General features: G+C 39.2%; 1 protein-coding gene across 4 annotated transcripts in view; it reads left to right on the top strand.

The window, feature by feature from the left end:
• The window catches only part of bbs9 (Bardet-Biedl syndrome 9), a 180,554-nt gene that overhangs the window by 35,424 nt on the left and 126,174 nt on the right, over window positions 1–18,956 (top strand). For 3 of the 4 annotated variants that reach the window (XM_084944021.1, XM_084944022.1, XM_084944023.1), the window contains exons 14-15: window positions 8,286–8,390; window positions 15,448–15,462. In XM_084944021.1, coding sequence (XP_084800147.1) covers window positions 8,286–8,390; window positions 15,448–15,462 — 120 coding nt within the window. The remainder of the gene's footprint in view (window positions 1–8,285; window positions 8,391–15,447; window positions 15,463–18,956) is intronic. The other variant, XM_084944024.1, reaches the window with a different exon arrangement.

Genomic DNA, 18,956 nt, shown 5'->3' with positions numbered 1-18,956 from the left:
AAAATAAAAACAAAATGTACAGATGCCCTTAAAGTAAAAAAAAAACTGTTTTCCTCCAGTGAGGATGTCCTGACTTTACTGCAAAAATGAAGCCAATTTTAAGGAGCAAAGGTTTTCGTAATGGTCATCATTCAACTAAAAACTGAAATCCCCTGATCTAAGATGAGCACGTGTAGTTCCAGTCTATTTTATTTAGTGTTTTAGCAACTACATCTAGAACTTTAGAGAACTTTATTTCTCAGTTATGTACAGTACAAATCCCCTGCTCCTCTTTTTTTCTCTTGTTCTTTTCATGACTCATTTTGACCATTTTTGCATAAAAGAAACAAAGCCAGAGGGAAAAACACCTACAAATACAAGTGACGAAGGAGCAGGTGTTATAAGAAAATGTGGCTGCAATTTTGAGGAACGCTAGCAACACTAAAAACAATAACAGTGTTAGGGACGACACCTCGCGTGTCTGCCTTTCATCAGTTTTCTTTTTTTGTGTCCTCCTTTATTATTTCCCTACAATGCAACATGCAAGGTTTGTCTTTGCTCAGATGTAAACATGCAAACATTGCATGCACTTTCTTAAATCTTTGGCATACGGGATTCGTCTCCGTGGAAACAGTATGTTTTTTTTCCTGCTACAGCTGTTGCGTATCTGTTTGTGTGCTAGCTGCCGCCCCATGTGTCTTTGATTCTCTAGCTCAGTTTGCGTCCACGCTTGTTTGCAAGAGTGTGTGTTCACTGTAAGTACAAGTGTCAACACAAGTTTATTTCCAAACTTTTTTGCTGAGATTTGTCACACAGTGCTTTACTGCAAATAAAGAACGACCAGTGGTGATGCATGTGTGTGCGCGCGAGCACAAACAAACATGCATGAGGACCGGTTGTGCAAAGAGGAGGGGAGGTAGCGCCTTCTGACTTTTATTGTTATTCCAGTTTTTATTCGTCTCAGATGGCGACTCAATCCCCTGTTCACCACACACTGCCTCCTTTGTTCTCACTCTCGCCTTCCTACTCTCGCTCTCTCCCTTCTCTCTCTACCTTTCCATCTTTTCCTTTCTTTCCTCCTCTCTTTCATTTGTCATTTTTCCCTTTAGTGACTTTAAATGCCGTATTCCGGTTTACTTCCCCTGTTTTCCGTAATCCCTTTCATTATTGTTCATTGTCTTTTCTCTGTAGTCGACTATATGCAATAATATGCAGATAATATCATATTTTTTTATAATTTGACTCACTCTTAGGCTGTAGCTATTTTCATTTTAAGGTCAATGTCAAATGGCAAAGGAGTGATGAGATGGCTTTTATCAGCTGGAACATGCAATTAGCTGGACTGCAATTAGAGTGACAACTAAACATTTAGGTATGCATAATACGTAACTTGTTATTGAAGTTGTGTGCAATAACAATAATATACACAAACATATTTGCAGTTAAGATAAATATATACAACTATACAACTCTTATACAATCAAAAACTTTGGAGCTAATCTTTCTGTTTGGAGAGAATGTGTTTTTGTGTGGTTAGTGTGGAACACAGTATTAAAGTAGAGAAGAAGTCCAACATTTTAATCTAACTTAGAAATTAAACACACGCCAACTTTGTAGTTTAATAGTTTGGCATTGATTGTGTGTATTTTATTTGAAATCATTAATTATCAATGTGTTTTAGTTGTTTTGATGGTCTAATGCAGTCTTTGTACACCCGCACACTTCCTTTTTCTGTAGCTGTTACTTTTACAACTGCTTACAGTTATTTCAGCTGCTGTTCTTTAGGGTTCAGTAGGGATGCATCCATAGATCAGCGCTTGTCTTTGTGAGGTATGTTTCTTGTGAAACTCACACGTGTTGACTTTTGCAAATTAGGAACAGTCAAATTACATTAAATAGATTTTTATCACCGTACATGTTCATGTGCAGTTTATTTTTTCAAGTGCAGTAAATCAGTCAATTATAATATGATGCATTTGTATTTATATGCTATCATATTTTTTTTTAATGCCATTAAATGGATATTCACCATTGCCGGTCTATTCCGGCTGATCCACCTTTTTATCTAAGCAGTTCAAGTTGCTTGAGTCTGCCTGCTGATACAGAAACAAATACACTCAAAAACCTGTTTGTCTCAGCTGCTGCTGGTCTTTTAAATGTCTCTGAATTTGCAAATAATCTTCTTGATCCTTCGCAGCACCACGGTGCTGCAGTGATTAGCACCATTGCTATAGAGCAAAAAAGTTTTGGGTTTGAACCTGTTGGTCTGCTGGGCTTTTTTATGTGGCGACTACATGTTGTCCCTATAATGTACCTGAGTGGGTTTTCCCCTGGTTCTCTGGCTTCCTCTCACAGTCCAAAGACATTAATTTGTAATTCTGAATTAGCAGTAAGTAATGTTATGACCTTGAATATTTATCTGTCTTTTTGTGTTTTCACCGTAATGAACTGGCAACCCAATCAGGGTGGATCCCGCTTCTCGCCCTGTGCCAGGTGGGATAGGCTCTGGCCCATCTTTGAATCTAATCATGCAAATGATTAAAAATGGATACATAAAGAGGTTTTCACTAGGGCTGTGCGATATGACCAAAATCTCATATCCCGATATAAGACATCTATCATCCCGATAATGATATAAATCACAAAAATGTAACATTTTCTGTAAATTCTGTGAATCTCGGGCAGCTCCACTTGCGTGAAATGTTTCCAGCTGGGCGTCGTGTACCTGGAGCCGAGTGTTTTAACTGATGCATGAAACGATACATTTTAAGACATAAGTTGTAACGGCCGCTGTTTTCTTTGTGAGTATTTATTACACAGCGTGCTGCGGGGAAAAGCCTGTTCTAATGTTTGAGTCTAAGGTTTATGTTTTAGCACCTGGCGGCTCCTTTTTGCTTCTCATCCGTAAACGCTCTGCATACTCTTTCACGTGATTCAGTTTATTTTGAAAAGTCTCTACAGGATCTTGAGCTTTATTGTGAAAGGTTTGTGTGGAAAATGAACAAGCGGACACGCGATGGTTTTACCGTCGTTGTTGCAAACGACAACGCATAAAAACAGGCGCTTGTCGTGTAGTGTGGTTATATTAAATATAAGACTTTAAGAAATGAATATAGCCACTACAGTGACCATCAAAACCATGAAAAAATATTGCCGTAAACAGTTTATTTTGCGACACCACGAAACAAACAATAGCGTAAAATGAAACTATAGACGTTTTTTTATCGTCATCCGATATATATCGTTATATCGAACAGCCCTGGTTTTCACTATATTTTTGTCTTCATCCATATTAGATCATTTGCACACATGTTGCAACAGAGTCATCCTCATTATCAAAGCCTATGTTATTGTGCTTTAATCTAAAGAAGCAAATTCTTCTATGAGTACAATTTTTGTATCTCTGAGTGGACATTAGGTTAAGTGGACAGACCCAACATAGTAATGTGACCTAATCCTGACCTGAATAGGTCAAAGGTCAATGTTTAACACCACACTGATGGTGTTTTCTGCTACAGAATGACATCTGTGACTCCACACTCATACTTGCGCTCAAGCCAGGTATCCCTCAGATTTGAATGTCAGTATTTTGTTTTTATATTATTTCTTAGTGGAAATCAAAATGCAGTTAAATATACACACCTTTTTCCCATCTGCTTGTGTGGCATAGAGCTCATCTCCACCCTCTTGACTTCTGACCTCTTGTTCTAAAGTCAGTGGTCAGTTTAACCTAATCTGTCAAGTGTTATAACCTGAACCCTGATAGCTACAGCGCCCTTTGAACCTAGAATGAACTCTCACATGTAAGCTCACATAATTAAAGCAAAACAGAGATCAAGTCTTTTTTTTTTTAGTGAAAGAATGAGTGGGAGGAAGATGGGTGGAGAATACACAGTGAAAAAGTGACAAAAAGAAAACAGTCAGTGAGGATGAAATAAGAGGTGAAGAAAGGTCCAGAAAGAAGCGGGTTAAAACAAGGGCAGAGCAGGAAAGGTGGTAAAGTGGGGGATTTTAGTCTGCTTTGTCAACTCTTTTTGTTGGCAACACTGATAATGGTTTAATGTGCCTGAGAACACTTGAACCAGTCTAAAGTCTCTGACTGGGTTGGTCTTTGGGGTCACACAGACACGTTACCTGATGCTCACAGGTTTGACGCCCACAACCTGTCCAGATGTGCCTGAATATATAATGACAAACCAAAGTGAGAAAAAGAAAACTGAGAGAAAGAAAGGAGAGGAAAAAAAGCAAAGAAGAGGGATTACTTTGTGTCTTTTTGGTCTTGTTTGTTAGTCTAAATGGGCCTGGGAACACTTAAAGCACTTAAACCAGTCTGACCAGTGTGACCTCCAGGGCACAGGGGTTAAAAGCCTTCTGCTGACAGACAGAATGACAGGGAGGGAGGGGCCAAGGGAAGTGAAAAGAAAGCTAGAGAGAATGGTAACACACTGAGGTGGAGGAAAGCGTCGTAGTAACAAGGATGTGAAAGACACAAATAAGGGAAGAGAATAAAAGTAAAGCTAGAGAAGACTTTATTAGAGCCTGATGGCATTAGTGTTTCATCTGCAATCTTTATTTAATCATATTGTCTGTAAAATCCTCAGCACGGTCATTGTTTCATTCCAGACAAATTACTTGTAATTCTCCTCATTGTAGGGTGAACACAAGACTCTGTGTGTGTACACTCACATGCCTGCCAGTTGTGAACGTGTGATCTTGTCTGCACAGATTTGGGCACCAATACATTACATAATTCAGCAAAAAGTATAACAGTCACTCAGCTGTGGAGTCCACATCTATCCGAACCTCCGTCTGTTCCTAGCCAAACTTTTGCTCAACTACCTTACCCAATTTAGTCTGAAATTTACATTTTACAGTGCTGACATTTATGAAAATGAATATGTTGCTACAAACTTGATCATCAGAAAAAACCCATTAAGTGAAGTCCTGCTTCAAAAAGTATAGAAATATATAAGAATGTATGAAGAAATATAAATAAATATATATATACAATAACAGCAGCTGTACAAGTATTAAATGGAAATGAAGAAATATAATGTCCAGTGTTGTGCAATCCACATTTGTAAGTGTCTTGTGCAGTGCAAATATGCTTAAAGTGATTTAGTGATGAAGTGATTCGATTAGATGAACACGCATCTAATCGAATTAGTGTAAACAAAGTCCAGAATGTCCAGTGTGTGTAATAACCATATGTGTGGGTCAGTACTGTGTGGTGGTGTGATTGAGAGACCGTATCGCCTGCGGGAAGAAGCTCCTCCTCAGTCTCTCTGTGTTGGTCTTCAGGGAGCGGAATCGCTTTCCTGACCTCAACAGAGAGAACAGTCCGTTGTTGGGATGGCTGAGGTCCTTCACGATCTTCCTGGCCTTGGTCCAGCACCGCCTGCTGTAGATTGAGTGCAGGTCAGGGAGCTCGGAGCGGATGGTGCGCTCAGCTGATCGCACAACCCTCTGTAGAGCTCGTCTGTCCTGCATGGTGCTGTTCCCGAACCAGGTTGAGATGTTTCCCGTCAGGATGCTCTCTATGGTGCACGAGTAAAAGTTCCTGAGCACCTTGGAGGGCAGAAGTCTCTCAAGCGTCTGAGGTGGTAGAGACGCTGTCGGGCCTTTTTCACCACGGTGTTGATGTGACAGGACCATGACAAGTCCTGCATGATGTGAACTCCGAGGTATTTGAACCCGTCCACTCTCTCCACTGGGCACTCGATGATGACGGGGGTCTGGTAGTTCCTCTCCTGCTTAGTGCTGAAGTCCACTATCAACTCCTTTGTCTTACTGACGTTTAGAAGGAGGTTGTTCCTCTGGCACCAGTTCTCCAGATTCCTAATCTCCTTCAGGTAGGCCGTCTCGTTGTTATCAGAGATCAGGCCCACCACGACGGTGTCGTCAGCAAACTTGATGATGGTGGTGGAGCTGGTAGTGGCCACACAGTCATATGTGTACAAAGAGTACAGCAGGGGGCTCAGAACACACCCCTGGGGGGCTCCAGTGCTGAGAGTGGTGGAGGCTGAGACATGTCCGCCCATCCTTACTGCCTGTGGTCTGCCAGTTAGGAAGTTGGAGATCCACTGACACATAGATGAGTTGTGTCCCAGGTGCTCCAGTTTGGTGGTGAGTGTGGAGGGAATTATGGTATTAAATGCAGAGCTGTAGTCGATGAAGAGCATTTTAACATAATTCCCCCTTCTAGTGTCCAAGTGAGTAAGTGATGTGTGGAGGAGATGAGAGATGGCATCGTCTGTGGAATGACTTGGACGGTAAGCGAACTGTAGTGGGTCCAGTGTGTCTGGTAGTGAAGAAATGATGAAGTCTCTGACCAGGCGTTCAAAGCACTTCATCACTACTGAGGTGAGAGCTACAGGGCGATAGTCATTGAGAGATGCAGGGTGGGGTTTCTTCGGGACAGGAACAATGATGGACTCCTTGAAGCATGTGGGGATCACCGACTTTCAGGTCACAACTGTAATAACACAACAGAAAAGATTAGTTCAACATTTTCAAGTGTTATGTGTGTTAAAATGTGTGATAAGTTCTTCAACTTCCAGCCCGTGAAAACCACACAATCTTAGGTTTTTGATTCTGTGTTCAAGTTTTATATTTAATATACAGGCATGAGTGGTACCAGCTGTCCAATCTCTTACTCGGCTCAATAAGCCCATTCTGCACAATGTAGCCTTCAAGGGATCTTTGTCTTACTGGTGATTTTTAGTTTTTACACTTATCGTTAGTGTCACCACTGATATTAAAAATCCCCAAAGTGGCTGGGGTCTAGCTGTTACACAGAAAAGATGAAAAGGTCGAACAGAAGATCCATTTCTCAGAAGAGGCTGAGATGGGAGGAGAGTGGGGAAAAAAGGAGATGGATGCTTGGTGGGAGAAGTGAGGAGAGCAGTGTGGGAGAAGGATGAGATCAGCTGAGAGAGGAGGTCATGCTGTCAGTACATCTGAAGAGTGCGGAGAAAGTCTCTCTCTCTGCTTTTTATCGTTTATCTTCTCTTCTGTCAGTCGGCGGGTGGGTGTCGTCGTCTCGCCTTTCATCTCCTCTCATCCATCTTGCTCCCTCCTTCTCTGTCTATCCTCAGCTGGAGCTGTCTCGTTTTGCTTATGGCTGCGTGTGCGCACACTTGCTAAATGTGGTCAATGAGAGTTTATACAGTTCTGAGTTATATTTTGAAACACACAGTGACATAGTCTCAAACTTTTGGCACATCGTCTCCTCGCTGTCATTCATTACCTGCAGAATGCCTGTAAGTTGCGCTTCCATTAGGACACATACAAACATACTTGGGATTCAGTCACCTGTAACAGAGTGAGCTCAGAAACATCACGGCCCATTACACCACCTCACCGCCCTGTGTGTATATATGTGTGTGTGTGCTGCTGCATGGAGCCATTATCTGTAATGTATCCTTTCCTCTCCATCTATATTTGAGCCCTGCTTTTTCTCTCCAGCTTATTTGCGCTCTCTGCCTTTGTTTTTTTTTCCTTTATCTTGCTCTCTCTGGATCTAGGGTATTCAAAAGGAAGCTACAAGTCATCACCTCTGCCTCATGCTTATATAATTAGTTTGTGTTGTGTGTATGTATGGGCTCACAGTTTTAAAAAATCTGGTTAATAATATAAGTCACCTTCCACGGTGAGGTTCAAACTGTGTGTGTATGTGTGTGTGTGTGTATACACATTAAAAGGTCTGGTTTGTATTAACCGTACTCCGTCCTGTTCTGTACGTATCTTGAAAAAGCTGACACTTACACTTTGTGTGCGCGTTTCATTGACTACCCCGTTTCCTCATTCATCATTCGATGTCTTTCTTTTAAAGAGTGCTGGAATAAAATCGGTACTTCTGTTCCAAAAGTAAGAAAGTTTTACTGAAAATTACATTGACATTTGTAATAACACAAATTAGCTGAAGGGAAACTCCAGTGAGTTATTATGGCACTTTCATAGCAAATTGTGTGAGACTCGAAATTGAAGCAGAAGGTCAAGATATTTAAACTTTTTGTCCACGGTGCGGATCAAGCTACAGTGCATCCAGTATTTACTTCTGAAGCGCCCTTTCATTAGATTACATTCAAAATGTACATCCTTGCTAAGGAATAATATTATCGCTCAAGCCAGAATCACATTAGGATTATTGTTTAAACCTTTTTAGATGTACAGAAAATCGTGGACCATTCTCACAGGTAGTGTAACACTTTCTGTGATTATAGGGACTAAATGCATAAATAGTGTAAGAGAGGGACAACAGGACAGCATGTGTTAATGGCGACGTGTTTGTGCTTTGCTTTCAGGTGTTGGTTCATCCAAAGTCGTGGCGTTTTCAGCGTTTCTCAATGGCCACTACCCCCCTGCTGACCTCACCGGAGACATCACTGTGTCCTACAGCTCGCCGACAGGTAAAAAAACCAAACCAAACCATGTGACAAATTTTCTGAATGGACATGTTTAATTTAACCTAAAACTTACAATTTCACAGAATACAACACAATTATCCTAATTATTACATGTTGTTGAATTCATCTTTTGTTAAATTTGTTACCAAGTAGTTATGATCAGGCTTTGCTGTGCTAATATTTAACTTGCATGCATAAACCTCCAAACGCATGCAAGAGCTGATAGTCCTGCTACCTTCCAATCAGCTCGAAGTCTTCCTGAAGGACGTATTCACAATTGATAGAGTAGTATTGCAGATGGGTCCAAGTGGTAGCAAGAAGACAAGAGTAATCCACAATTTGTAACAATAAAATTTGTTTATTTTTAAACTGCTTTGACATATTATCCTGGTAAATAAAGTCCACTTCATCAGTATTTTAAATCTTTTAAAAATCCCTGATTGGTCGGGCTCTATCATAGAGCCTTGTTCACTGTCTGATGACAAAATTTACTTTCTCAGACCCAAGTGGACCCTCACAAGCTCACAGAGGCAGAAGTTAACAGAAATTGGACAACGACTTAACACCAGCTAACAAAGAGCAGCATAAATTTGCAAACAGAGTGAAAAGCCAAGCGCGATGTTATTCCCACTTGGCTTTTCGCTCTGCTTTCCTGCGATGGAGTTAAATCTATCAGTCTGTTCCAGCATTACCGTTAGAAGCATTCTGGTCTATAACATCACTTCCAGTGTTGTGTGACAGTGTTGAACACCAGCTCCTAACAGTGTGCTGACTTGAGGTAATGACATCTGGGCACTTTCCAGACAAGCCCAGTTCATCCCCCTGCTGCCTCCAGGCATCTGTTTCTAGGCCCGGCAATATTTTTGGAAGATATTACTTTCCCCCTTGCAAACCAACAAAACCACTCTTTATTTCAAATGTCACGGACCTCCTAGAAAAAAAAAAAAAAGATCTATTTGAATATTTGTTCAGAAATCAGGTCATGAAAAAAACCCTGTTTTCTTGCTATTGTTTCCTTTGGATTGCATTTGCTTTGGCAGGCCTCTGTTGGTGGAACAGTCTCTCCGCCCCAGAAGCACATTTAACGTGAAATGTCTGGAAATATTGGGAAGTGTTTCTTTTTTGTTAAACTTTATTGTGCTGCTAAAAATAGCTGAAAATACGGAGTCTGGAGTAGTTCAGCAGATCTTAGTAGCCAAGCAGCTTGGGGAGAATATGTTGGGATCTGATCTTGGGTTTGGAAAGAGAGCCAGTGGACCGTAAGTAGAATTAGAAAAAGTTTACTGCAGGTTAGAGGATGAAGACAGATGAATTACAGGATGGGGACCATGAATGAGGTACACACAAGTTACGTTTAAATGGAACGGAGAAAGAGAAACAGGGAGGGTAAACATTGTTGAGAGAAAGGATGGGAAGGAGGACGACGACAAAAGCAGAGGAAAATGGGAACTACAGAAGCCCTAGGTATAAACTAAAAGAAGGCAATCTTTGTTAGAATGAGGAAGGAAAAGCAGGGAAGTAAATTAAGCTTATTCTCACTGCATGGTCAAAACTATGAGGACACTTGTGCATTACAACCACTGTCTGCCAAATATTAAAACCTGGCTGCAGGACTTGTTCCCATTCATATACAAGAGCATTAGTCCAACAAGTGTTGGACTGAAATCAGGGATCATTAAGATTTCCTGGGAATGGAACGAAGAAGCTTTACCTAAAATCTTAAAAAACTTCCCCTTTGGCCATGTAATGTAAATTAGAGTTGGCAGTGTTGAGGGGAATGTGGACCTCAAAACTGATCTGGGTAGTAGATTAGTAGACAGCACTGCCATTACTGAATCAGAATATTTCTCAACAAAGATTCCAGGATTTATTTAAAAAAAAACACTCATTCAGTTTTGATATATGACCAGGTGCGATTTAATCTGTGAGTCACCAGAACTACTTTAGATTTTTAGTAAATGACTACATTTATCACAGCTTGTACTTTATTTGTGAGTAAAACTTTATTTTTGCTGGAGCTGTGACGACAATGCAGGTGGATGCATTTATATGAAAATGATTCACAAGTACACACAGCAGTCATGCCACATTCAGGCCTACTTTGGCTCTGCCCCGTTGAAAAAACTCTGTCTCGCTGATCAGAAAGAAGGGCAAATCGGTGCAGCGCTGCCGAATAAGCTTCAGTGTAGTGGCCTGCAGACAAGTGTAACACTGGTCACATACATGCAAATAAAAATGAAACAGATGTCCTGACAGGTTTGATTAAAAACATTCAACGTGAGACACTGCTGTTTGTGTCTTTGTCAGTGTATCTTTTAACAATGACCAGTCCATTCCTTGTAACTCCATGGTTGTGTGTTAATCTCCAGCAGTGCCTCATCCTATCTCATCCTCTCTCATCCTCTAAACGCTGTCTTGGCTTGGGAGGAATGCATCACTTTGTTTCTGTTGCTTTCCTTCTTTCCTCATTCCCACCCGGGGGTGATGATTATGCCTTCACACCACCCACTTATATAACGCCATCCCACCCTGGGGCTACTGTGCCCTTCTTTAAGCCCTACAAAGGCTCTGACATTTAAGAAGACTGCTGACTTCTTAAGCCCTTCAAAGGAGGCTTGACGGTGTCAGGAGTTGTTACAATCTAGAAAGAATTTCATTAGTGGCCCTCTTTGATTTTCTTAATACTTTGAGAGAGAGCTCTGCACAAACACACTTGAGAAGGATCAGGTGGTCAAGTTGGCGTTTACAGTATACTGTTAGCTCGTACACAAGCTAACAGTATAGTGGCCATTTTCATCTGAACAGGCAAAGATACATTGTGACTGTGCGGATACTTTCCATAAAACCCAGCCAGCTGTGATTCACTGGTTGCTAGGCCAATTCGTGTGGAAACCTAGGAAGCTAGTTGGCAGCCTTTATTGTTTTCTTCTGTTTTACTGAACTTGCCAGAATGACCAGCATCTCCATATGTTGATGTATCCAGGACAATGCAGTATTTTTGTTGGGTCACTCCTCTTTTGACTACCAGGCCTGAAATCCATTTGTAAGGAACTTTTGTTAAGCCAGCTGATGCTGATGTTGGTTGCTACGTCTGCCAAGCGGATCATGTTCTAAACTCTCTTTGTTAGCGTGCTCTGTATTACAACAGCTTAGTAACAGATTTGGAGGAATGCAAAGCCACAGGCCAGGAAACAAGTAATGTAGTTTTTTTTTACAGGATAACTTGAGATTTAAAAAAAAAAAAGCAAATTAATATTTTCTCATGAGCTGCAAGATCATGTGATATGTACAGAACCATATTTGTCTGTTGTTGTATTTTTATTAGTATTTTAATGCATACAGCATATCCTAATAACCCTTAATTTAACTTTTTTATTAACCTTATACAAAAACAGGTTTTCAGGGTTAAGCTTCTTAGAGATTTCTACTCTACTGTATATCTGTTCCACTAAGGGGGTATTTGGAGGAATTGAAAAACTTGATAGAGCTGGATTTAGTTTCTCTGAAAGGACCTTAGATGGCAGAGTTTTTCCTGGCTCAAAATATGTCTTTGAGGGGGACTGTGCACATAACTGTGTTTGGTCAACGTGTGGATAAGGCAGTGACTCAGTGTTACTTTACTGACAGAAATCTATGCACTTACCAGTTATTTGTGGCCAAAATGTATTTTATGTATGAGTTAATATAAAAAGAAAAAAAAATCTTGATGATTTCTCATTTTAGAAAGGGCAAAACCTCATCTGCACTTTTAAAACATTTTTTATTGAAAATTTAGATTGCATGCAAAATATTTTTTTTCCTGCATTATAGTTTTGCTAGTTTTCAAATATTTTGCATGCAATTGTAGAGTGTTCAGAGATGAATTGCATCTATTAATTAAATGTGTGTGTTTGGACAGTATGCATATTAGATATTCTTTATTTTGTTCTAATTTTTTTTTTAATTTGTTTTTATTTTTATTGTCAGTAGACCTGAAAAATCAGTTTTAGCGAAAACCCTAAATGAGCATCATTGAACTTATTGATTTCCATTAGCTGATTTGTGCTTCCTACTTGGATGTTTATTTGGCATCAGGTTATTTTAAATTAATTAATAATTGTACCTATATACTGCTTGGACTTTCTGCTATTAAAACTGGTGGAGACCCTGCAGACACCTTGATTGGGGCGAAAATAGTTACTCAAGTCATTGAATTTCAGACTTTTTTTTACAAACTAATTCATGGATGGCATCTTGAACCCCTCATGAGTTTTCAGTTTCGCATTTATTCAGAATTTTTGCTGGCAGCAGACACTCATGGCATATTAAAAGCTTTTTCCTCTTGCTAAAGCAATTGCGGTAGATTATACCACAGAAAAGGCAAAGACTGTTCAATGAGAAGCCCTCATATATCAGTGCAGACAGAAGAAAAACAAGAATAATAACCTTTTATTGTCCATTGTGCTTTGTTCATGGACACTGCAGCACTGTGGAACATGGATTCAAACCGTGAATCTCCTGTGGGAAAAGTAGCGCCTTACAAGGATGCTCCTCTGTTACGTTCTCAGTCCACGAGCCCGCAGTTGTCAACCAGAAGTCAGTTGTGAACTGATGGAAAATATAATCCTGATGTTGCACTTTCTTGTTAATCTAAGGAAACAAACAAACAAAAACAAACAAATAAAAACATTGGTTTGTGCGCGAAAGGGATGTTACAACGTGGAGAATGGATTTTTCGAAAGTAAAGAGATTTTATTTCCAAAACTGAAAACAGTTCTGAGCTCTGTAATTAATTATAAAAAGAACACCTTCTCAGCTTCTTCGGCTATTATTGATATAATAAAGGCTTACAGCCATGAAACATTAAACTTTTCTAATTCTACCACAGCAGCTAATGGATCCAGAGTTTCACTTGAAGGAGATTTTTGAAAACCGAAGACTGATTGACCATTGCCTGGCAGCTGGCCAGAAGCAGCTACACACACTACTGTGTGTGTGTGTGTCTCCATCCACGCATGTGTATGTGTGTACGTGGGTTTTTGCTGTGTGAGCCTCCTCGCTCCATTTGACATGTCTTTTACATTTAAAAAATGTAATGGGTGCTTTTAGGTCCTTCTCACTTTTCTTTCTCTCTTGTCCATTTTTGTGTTTTATCCAGTCTTTTTCTTCCTTTTTCTTCCCTCCCCGTTATGGTTTTTGTTTCTTTTCGTTGGCAGTGTAGAGTAGTAATCTGAGCCCCAGACAAAGTAATTACTGGACTTAGCATTTCAGGATTAGATAATACTGCTCAATATGAAGACATTATGGGATTTTGTAGGTATGCGGCTGATCCTGCATTTCAGGTAGATTAGCCATCAAACTGCCAATAGCGCCGATGTTTCTTTTTTTGAATAATGCTCCGTATAGCAGAGCTACATTATCAGTGAGTCAGGACAGAGGACCAATATGCTTGCAGCAACATTACTGCTGAGAACTGAAAGAAACTTTATGTATGTAGGAGTATTGTAACCTGTCTTATTACCAGGAAACAATTGTGGTAATAATTTGGGTGCGGTAATATTGTGACCCATAGCTATGTTTTCAAGTCAAAGAACCTCAAGCAGCTGTGAGAAGAAACTTAAAGGCACATTTTAGAGCCAGGAAAACCATGCACTTTTAACAAAAACAAATAGGTAGTTAAAGCAAAACTATAATATTGTCAGGAAATGGATCAAACTCCAGTCTCTTGTGTTGTATTTGGCTATGTTTGTGCATATATACGAAAGCATGTGAAGTCGGTATGCGCAAATGGTGATGATGATTATTTTATAAGAGAATTTAAACTTTTAAAAGCAAGGGCTACCTCTGCATTTGTTTATTTATTTTGCATAAAATTGAATAAATAAATAAAACATAGGAAATATTACCAACTAGACATTAGTTCAACTGATCATTAGTTGTGATTTGGCGCTATATAGATAAAATTGAATTGAATTGATTCAGACCCAACTAAATATATTATTAGGTACCCTGTATTGTTAACAGTATATATCCTGTGCACTTGGCATGAAATTATATCTTTGAAATACAAACTCTTTAAACTGTAAAAAATCTTGCTTCTTAAAGAAGTGGCAGAGTTATGACGAGAGGGAGCGATGGAGGCAGAGTTATTACAGGAAGGAGAGGCAGCCATAGGAAGCACGACTTTCATCAGGTTTAATAAGACGTGAACCTTTTGACTCAGCACCTCGCTGCCTTTTCATTGGCTTGCAACCTGCCATCTGCTTCTCATTCACCTTCACAGGAAATCCTCTTCAACCAATCATATCAGAGTTTAATCTGCCAGACTTCTGTTGCTGTGAACTAAAGGTTAGAGAAGCAGCACGCTGACTTTTTAAATCCCAGGGCAGCTGGAAAAATATAGCACTGAGGAGCACAGAGAAGAGATGCTGTCTTATCACAAATATTTTTGTGTTGCTTTTTCAACCCTGACTTCCTTCACATAAACAGACAGACACAAACCAAAGTAATTTTTTTTATCACCACAAGGAACACACACACACAAAAATCCTTCATATATTTTCATTTGAAGGTTAAAACTATCAACCAAAACTGTTTCGCTGCATCATAATTGAATGCTCCTTCTGGTTCTACTTAGGCCTTCCACAGTTTTCTTCTTCTAAACGAGTTAATACTGATCAGGTTATAAGAAGAGACGTCTCTTTCTGTTGATCCCGTCAGCCCGATTTCCACACAAACCTCATGACGATAGACTATTTAATTTTCGATTTGGACATCTTATCATATTCACGATCGGTATGGCTGAGTCAGATGGCTGCCTTTTCCTCCAGCTGTATTTTCCAGTTGTGTGGGAAGGCAAACCAAACACTTGAGAGGAATTTTTTTTAGGTCTGTCTATATCCATATGAAAGAAGATGGAGGTTTTCTCAGGGAATTCCCTTGCCAGTTCTTCCAGTTCTTTGTTACTGGTCCGACCAAATAAAACTAGATGGGAGAACTGATAACACTTTATTTTTTCTGTTTTTTCATTCCTTCACCTTTCATATTATAACATTTAACTCTTTCTTTTTCATTTCTGCAGAGCTTAACCCTAAAGGTAAGTGCTTTATTTGTAGAGCTTTGTAGACTAGAGCAAGTAGAAACACAGTCTTTCATTAAAACATGTACTCTAGATATACACATAAATAAATTTAAATATATATGCTCTACTGAGATCACACCCATGTTCTTGTATATTCATGTACACTTCTACACTTACTGAAACGTAAAGATTATCAAAACTACGCCATATACTTTCCAAACACACACACATACACATTCAGAGCTGTATATACAGGAAGAGCCTGCTGCCTACTGTTTATGTTCCTGTTATGTGATATACTTGGCAAGAGTCTATACACACACATACTCTAATTCAAATACACAAACACACTTATACACACACACATTTTCCCACTTTATAGAAAATGTAAATATCCCTTTATATCCATTTATTCTTTTAAACTGTGTTGAGTTTACACAGAAATATCATCTGTCTCACACATACAAGCATAAAGTGTGTTGACTTGCTGCGCGCACATGCACTCCAGCAGTAGTGCTCCTAGTTGTCAGCTGGCATTTATTTAAGATTGTTTGTGTTTGTGAGTTTGTGTGCTTTGATACAGAACTGGACCCCTATGATCTGTAGTGGCTCTGCAGCAGTACACACACACATGTTTGTATGGCCATTTTTTGAGGATATTTATTCACTAGACTAGTGATTCTCGGCCAGTGATGCATGTTTTTTCAGGAGCACTATTTAATCTAGTAATTAGGGGGAAAAAAATCTAATTAATTAAAGAATTTAGTTTACCTGTTGGTTATGAGAGAAAATATTGGTGTAGGGTTATGGGAGTCCCTCTGACAGGCCTGTGAGAACTTGTTGTCAGTTGATTTAAAATATGTAGGACATAAGTGAAACTCTAGTATGCTAGCTAGAATTCTACACAAAACACCTTTGAATATGATGAACTACAAAACAGCAGCCCTACCATCAGGGTTGATCCACTGGATCTCCTGTCCTGAGTCATGGGTAGCCCTAGTTTTTTGTTGCCTTCAGTACAAACTGGACCGTAGCTTTGGGAAACAAAAGTTTTAGGATTGTTTAAACCATCACTCCTTGTTAAATAACAGTGTATAGATTTATGCAGAGCATAAATGCCAGATTACTAATACACTATAAGAGAGGCGTAGGAACTCACCTGGATATTTAATGCCAACATGTAGTGCAGGTTAGTTGTAGCATGTGCACATGATTTATTGAAGACCAGACTGTGCGGTGATTTTTTTTTTTTAACTTTTATTGTTTTGCTTGGGTCCACACACAAGTAAGGCAAGAGGATATGTGCATGAAATGCAGAGTCGATTGATATGCAAACACATCTCTGAATGCATATAGACACAAACACACGAGTGACATCACCACTGCTGTGGTAAGAACCTGATTCTGTACAGTGGTCTCCTTCTTAAATAAACTCTGTGGTCTCTCTCTCTCTCTCTCTCTCTCTCCTTTCCCCTTCTTTCTCCCCCCTCTGTCTCTGACATACTGTACTGCAAAGATACATCTGTTGGAATCAGTCTTCTCATATTACAGTGCGATGGAAGTACACTTCCATTCCATTACAGTACATTGTGACTTTAAGTATTTAACATTTGATAATAGAAATGGCTTTATGGTTTTATTTCCTCTATCTCACTTCCCAACCCCACCTGTTTTTGCTAGGAGCTATCAGAAAGGAAGTTAAGGGGTTAGAGGTCACAATGTGTGATTTGTAGATTAAAATGCACCTACACTTTTTTTCAATTTATACATCCCCAAAACATCAACAGCTTACAGAAGACTCAGGAGAGGCAGTGGATGGATTAAAGAATCTGTAAGAAAAACAGGGAAACCTCAGTTTACTGTAGCTGATAAATTGTGTTTAGCCACTTATTCTTTGGCTTCAGTCTTACTGCAGGCCTCAGTTCCAGTTTCTGAATTGAAGCATTTCCTCAAACAACAACAATTTGAACAATTTGCTGTTTTTCTTTCTGCTGACGTCCTTCTCAACATACAAACTGACTAAAACAGAGAAAAAAATAACAAACTACAATATTAAACATTTACTTTGCGTGTCTCAGAGTGCAACTTTAGCAGAGATATTCTGTATTTGAGTTATTTTAAAATAGTTATGATATGCATCTACAAAAACATGTATCATTTATCTGCATTTAGAAAGCATTGATAGATGAACATTGTTGTGTGTCTGAGACCACACAACAATGCTTGCCTCTTGTAACTCTTTAACATCGGAGTTGTTATCATCTTATCAGGTCCTTCCTTTCTTTGCTTTTTCACTTTTTTAATCACTTTATGCAGTTTAACCTCATCTAATTAGTCTAAAATCTTGATGATGAAAAGTATGTTTCATATTCCAAGTCATTTTTGAAATAAAACAGTCAAAATCACTGATCTCAATGTTAGTTAAAGGTCATGTATGCATTTCTTTGATAATTGTTTTTAGTCATCCCTGGGGTTATTGTAAAAAACAAATATAATAAAATGAAAAAAATAAATAATATAAACAAATATAAATAATATGCAGTAAAAATAAATAATTAGGACTGTGTAGAACTCATGTATGTGAATATATTACTCCAAAGTGCACCAACATCACGTATAATGTTGAGAGGTCCAGGTCAGTGAGGTCTAGCAGCTACAACATTCTACAGCTGCCTATGGCAGAATCTACTTGGATGAGTTTAATACAATTGTTAAGAACTAAGAGAAACTGTTCATTTGTACCAGACTATAGATATGCTTTTTAATCCTGTTCATCTGGACACTTTACCTTGAGTCTATGGGGATTTATTTTGTTTTTTGAGACAGCCTCAAGAGAAACAGGTTATGTATGGGGATCCTTTTTTTTTAAATAAATTTTGGCCTTGTTCAATTGTAGTAATGAGTACAGCAACACAGACACAAGCGCAGACACACTAACTGTGTCTCCATACATAAAACACTGGACTGGAGGTGACCAGAAGTATTTTCCTCGTTTCTCGTTTGTTTGTTTTCCAGATTTTTTTGTGATAATCAACCGAGTTTAAATTTTAGACAAAGATAACCTGGGCCACATGGTGTCTGTGTGGGAACTCCAGCTTCGTCCTACAGTCCAAAGACGTGCATTTAGTGGGGTTAGCTTGATTCATCATTTAAAATTGGCCATAGATGTCAGTGTGAATGGTGGTCTGGCGATCTCTCCAGGATGTACTCTGGTGGAGAATGAATAAATGAATTTATTTATTAAGGAGAGAAACCTTCCTGAGGTCTAAAGACATCTGTCTTTAGATTGTGGCATTATGTAGATAGATTGGCTTTGGGACTGCAGTGAATCAGGGTCAGAGAAGTTGGAACAGTGGTGAACCTTCCCAGGAATGGCTGGCCTAAAAATTAGGGCAAGAGTGCATTGACGTCTCATCCAGTAGATAACAAAAAAACCCAGAATAAAATCTAAAGAACTGCAGGCCTCTCTTGGATCAGTTAAGGTCAGTCTTAATGACGCAACGATAAGA

This window comes from Perissodus microlepis, chromosome 11 (genome assembly GCF_051167445.1).
Source record: "Perissodus microlepis isolate ML-2025 ecotype Zambia chromosome 11, ASM5116744v1, whole genome shotgun sequence".
Classification (NCBI taxonomy): Eukaryota; Metazoa; Chordata; class Actinopteri; order Cichliformes; family Cichlidae; genus Perissodus; species Perissodus microlepis.
Note: the sequence above shows the minus strand (reverse complement) of the source record. Positions and strands in the feature narration are given on the sequence as shown.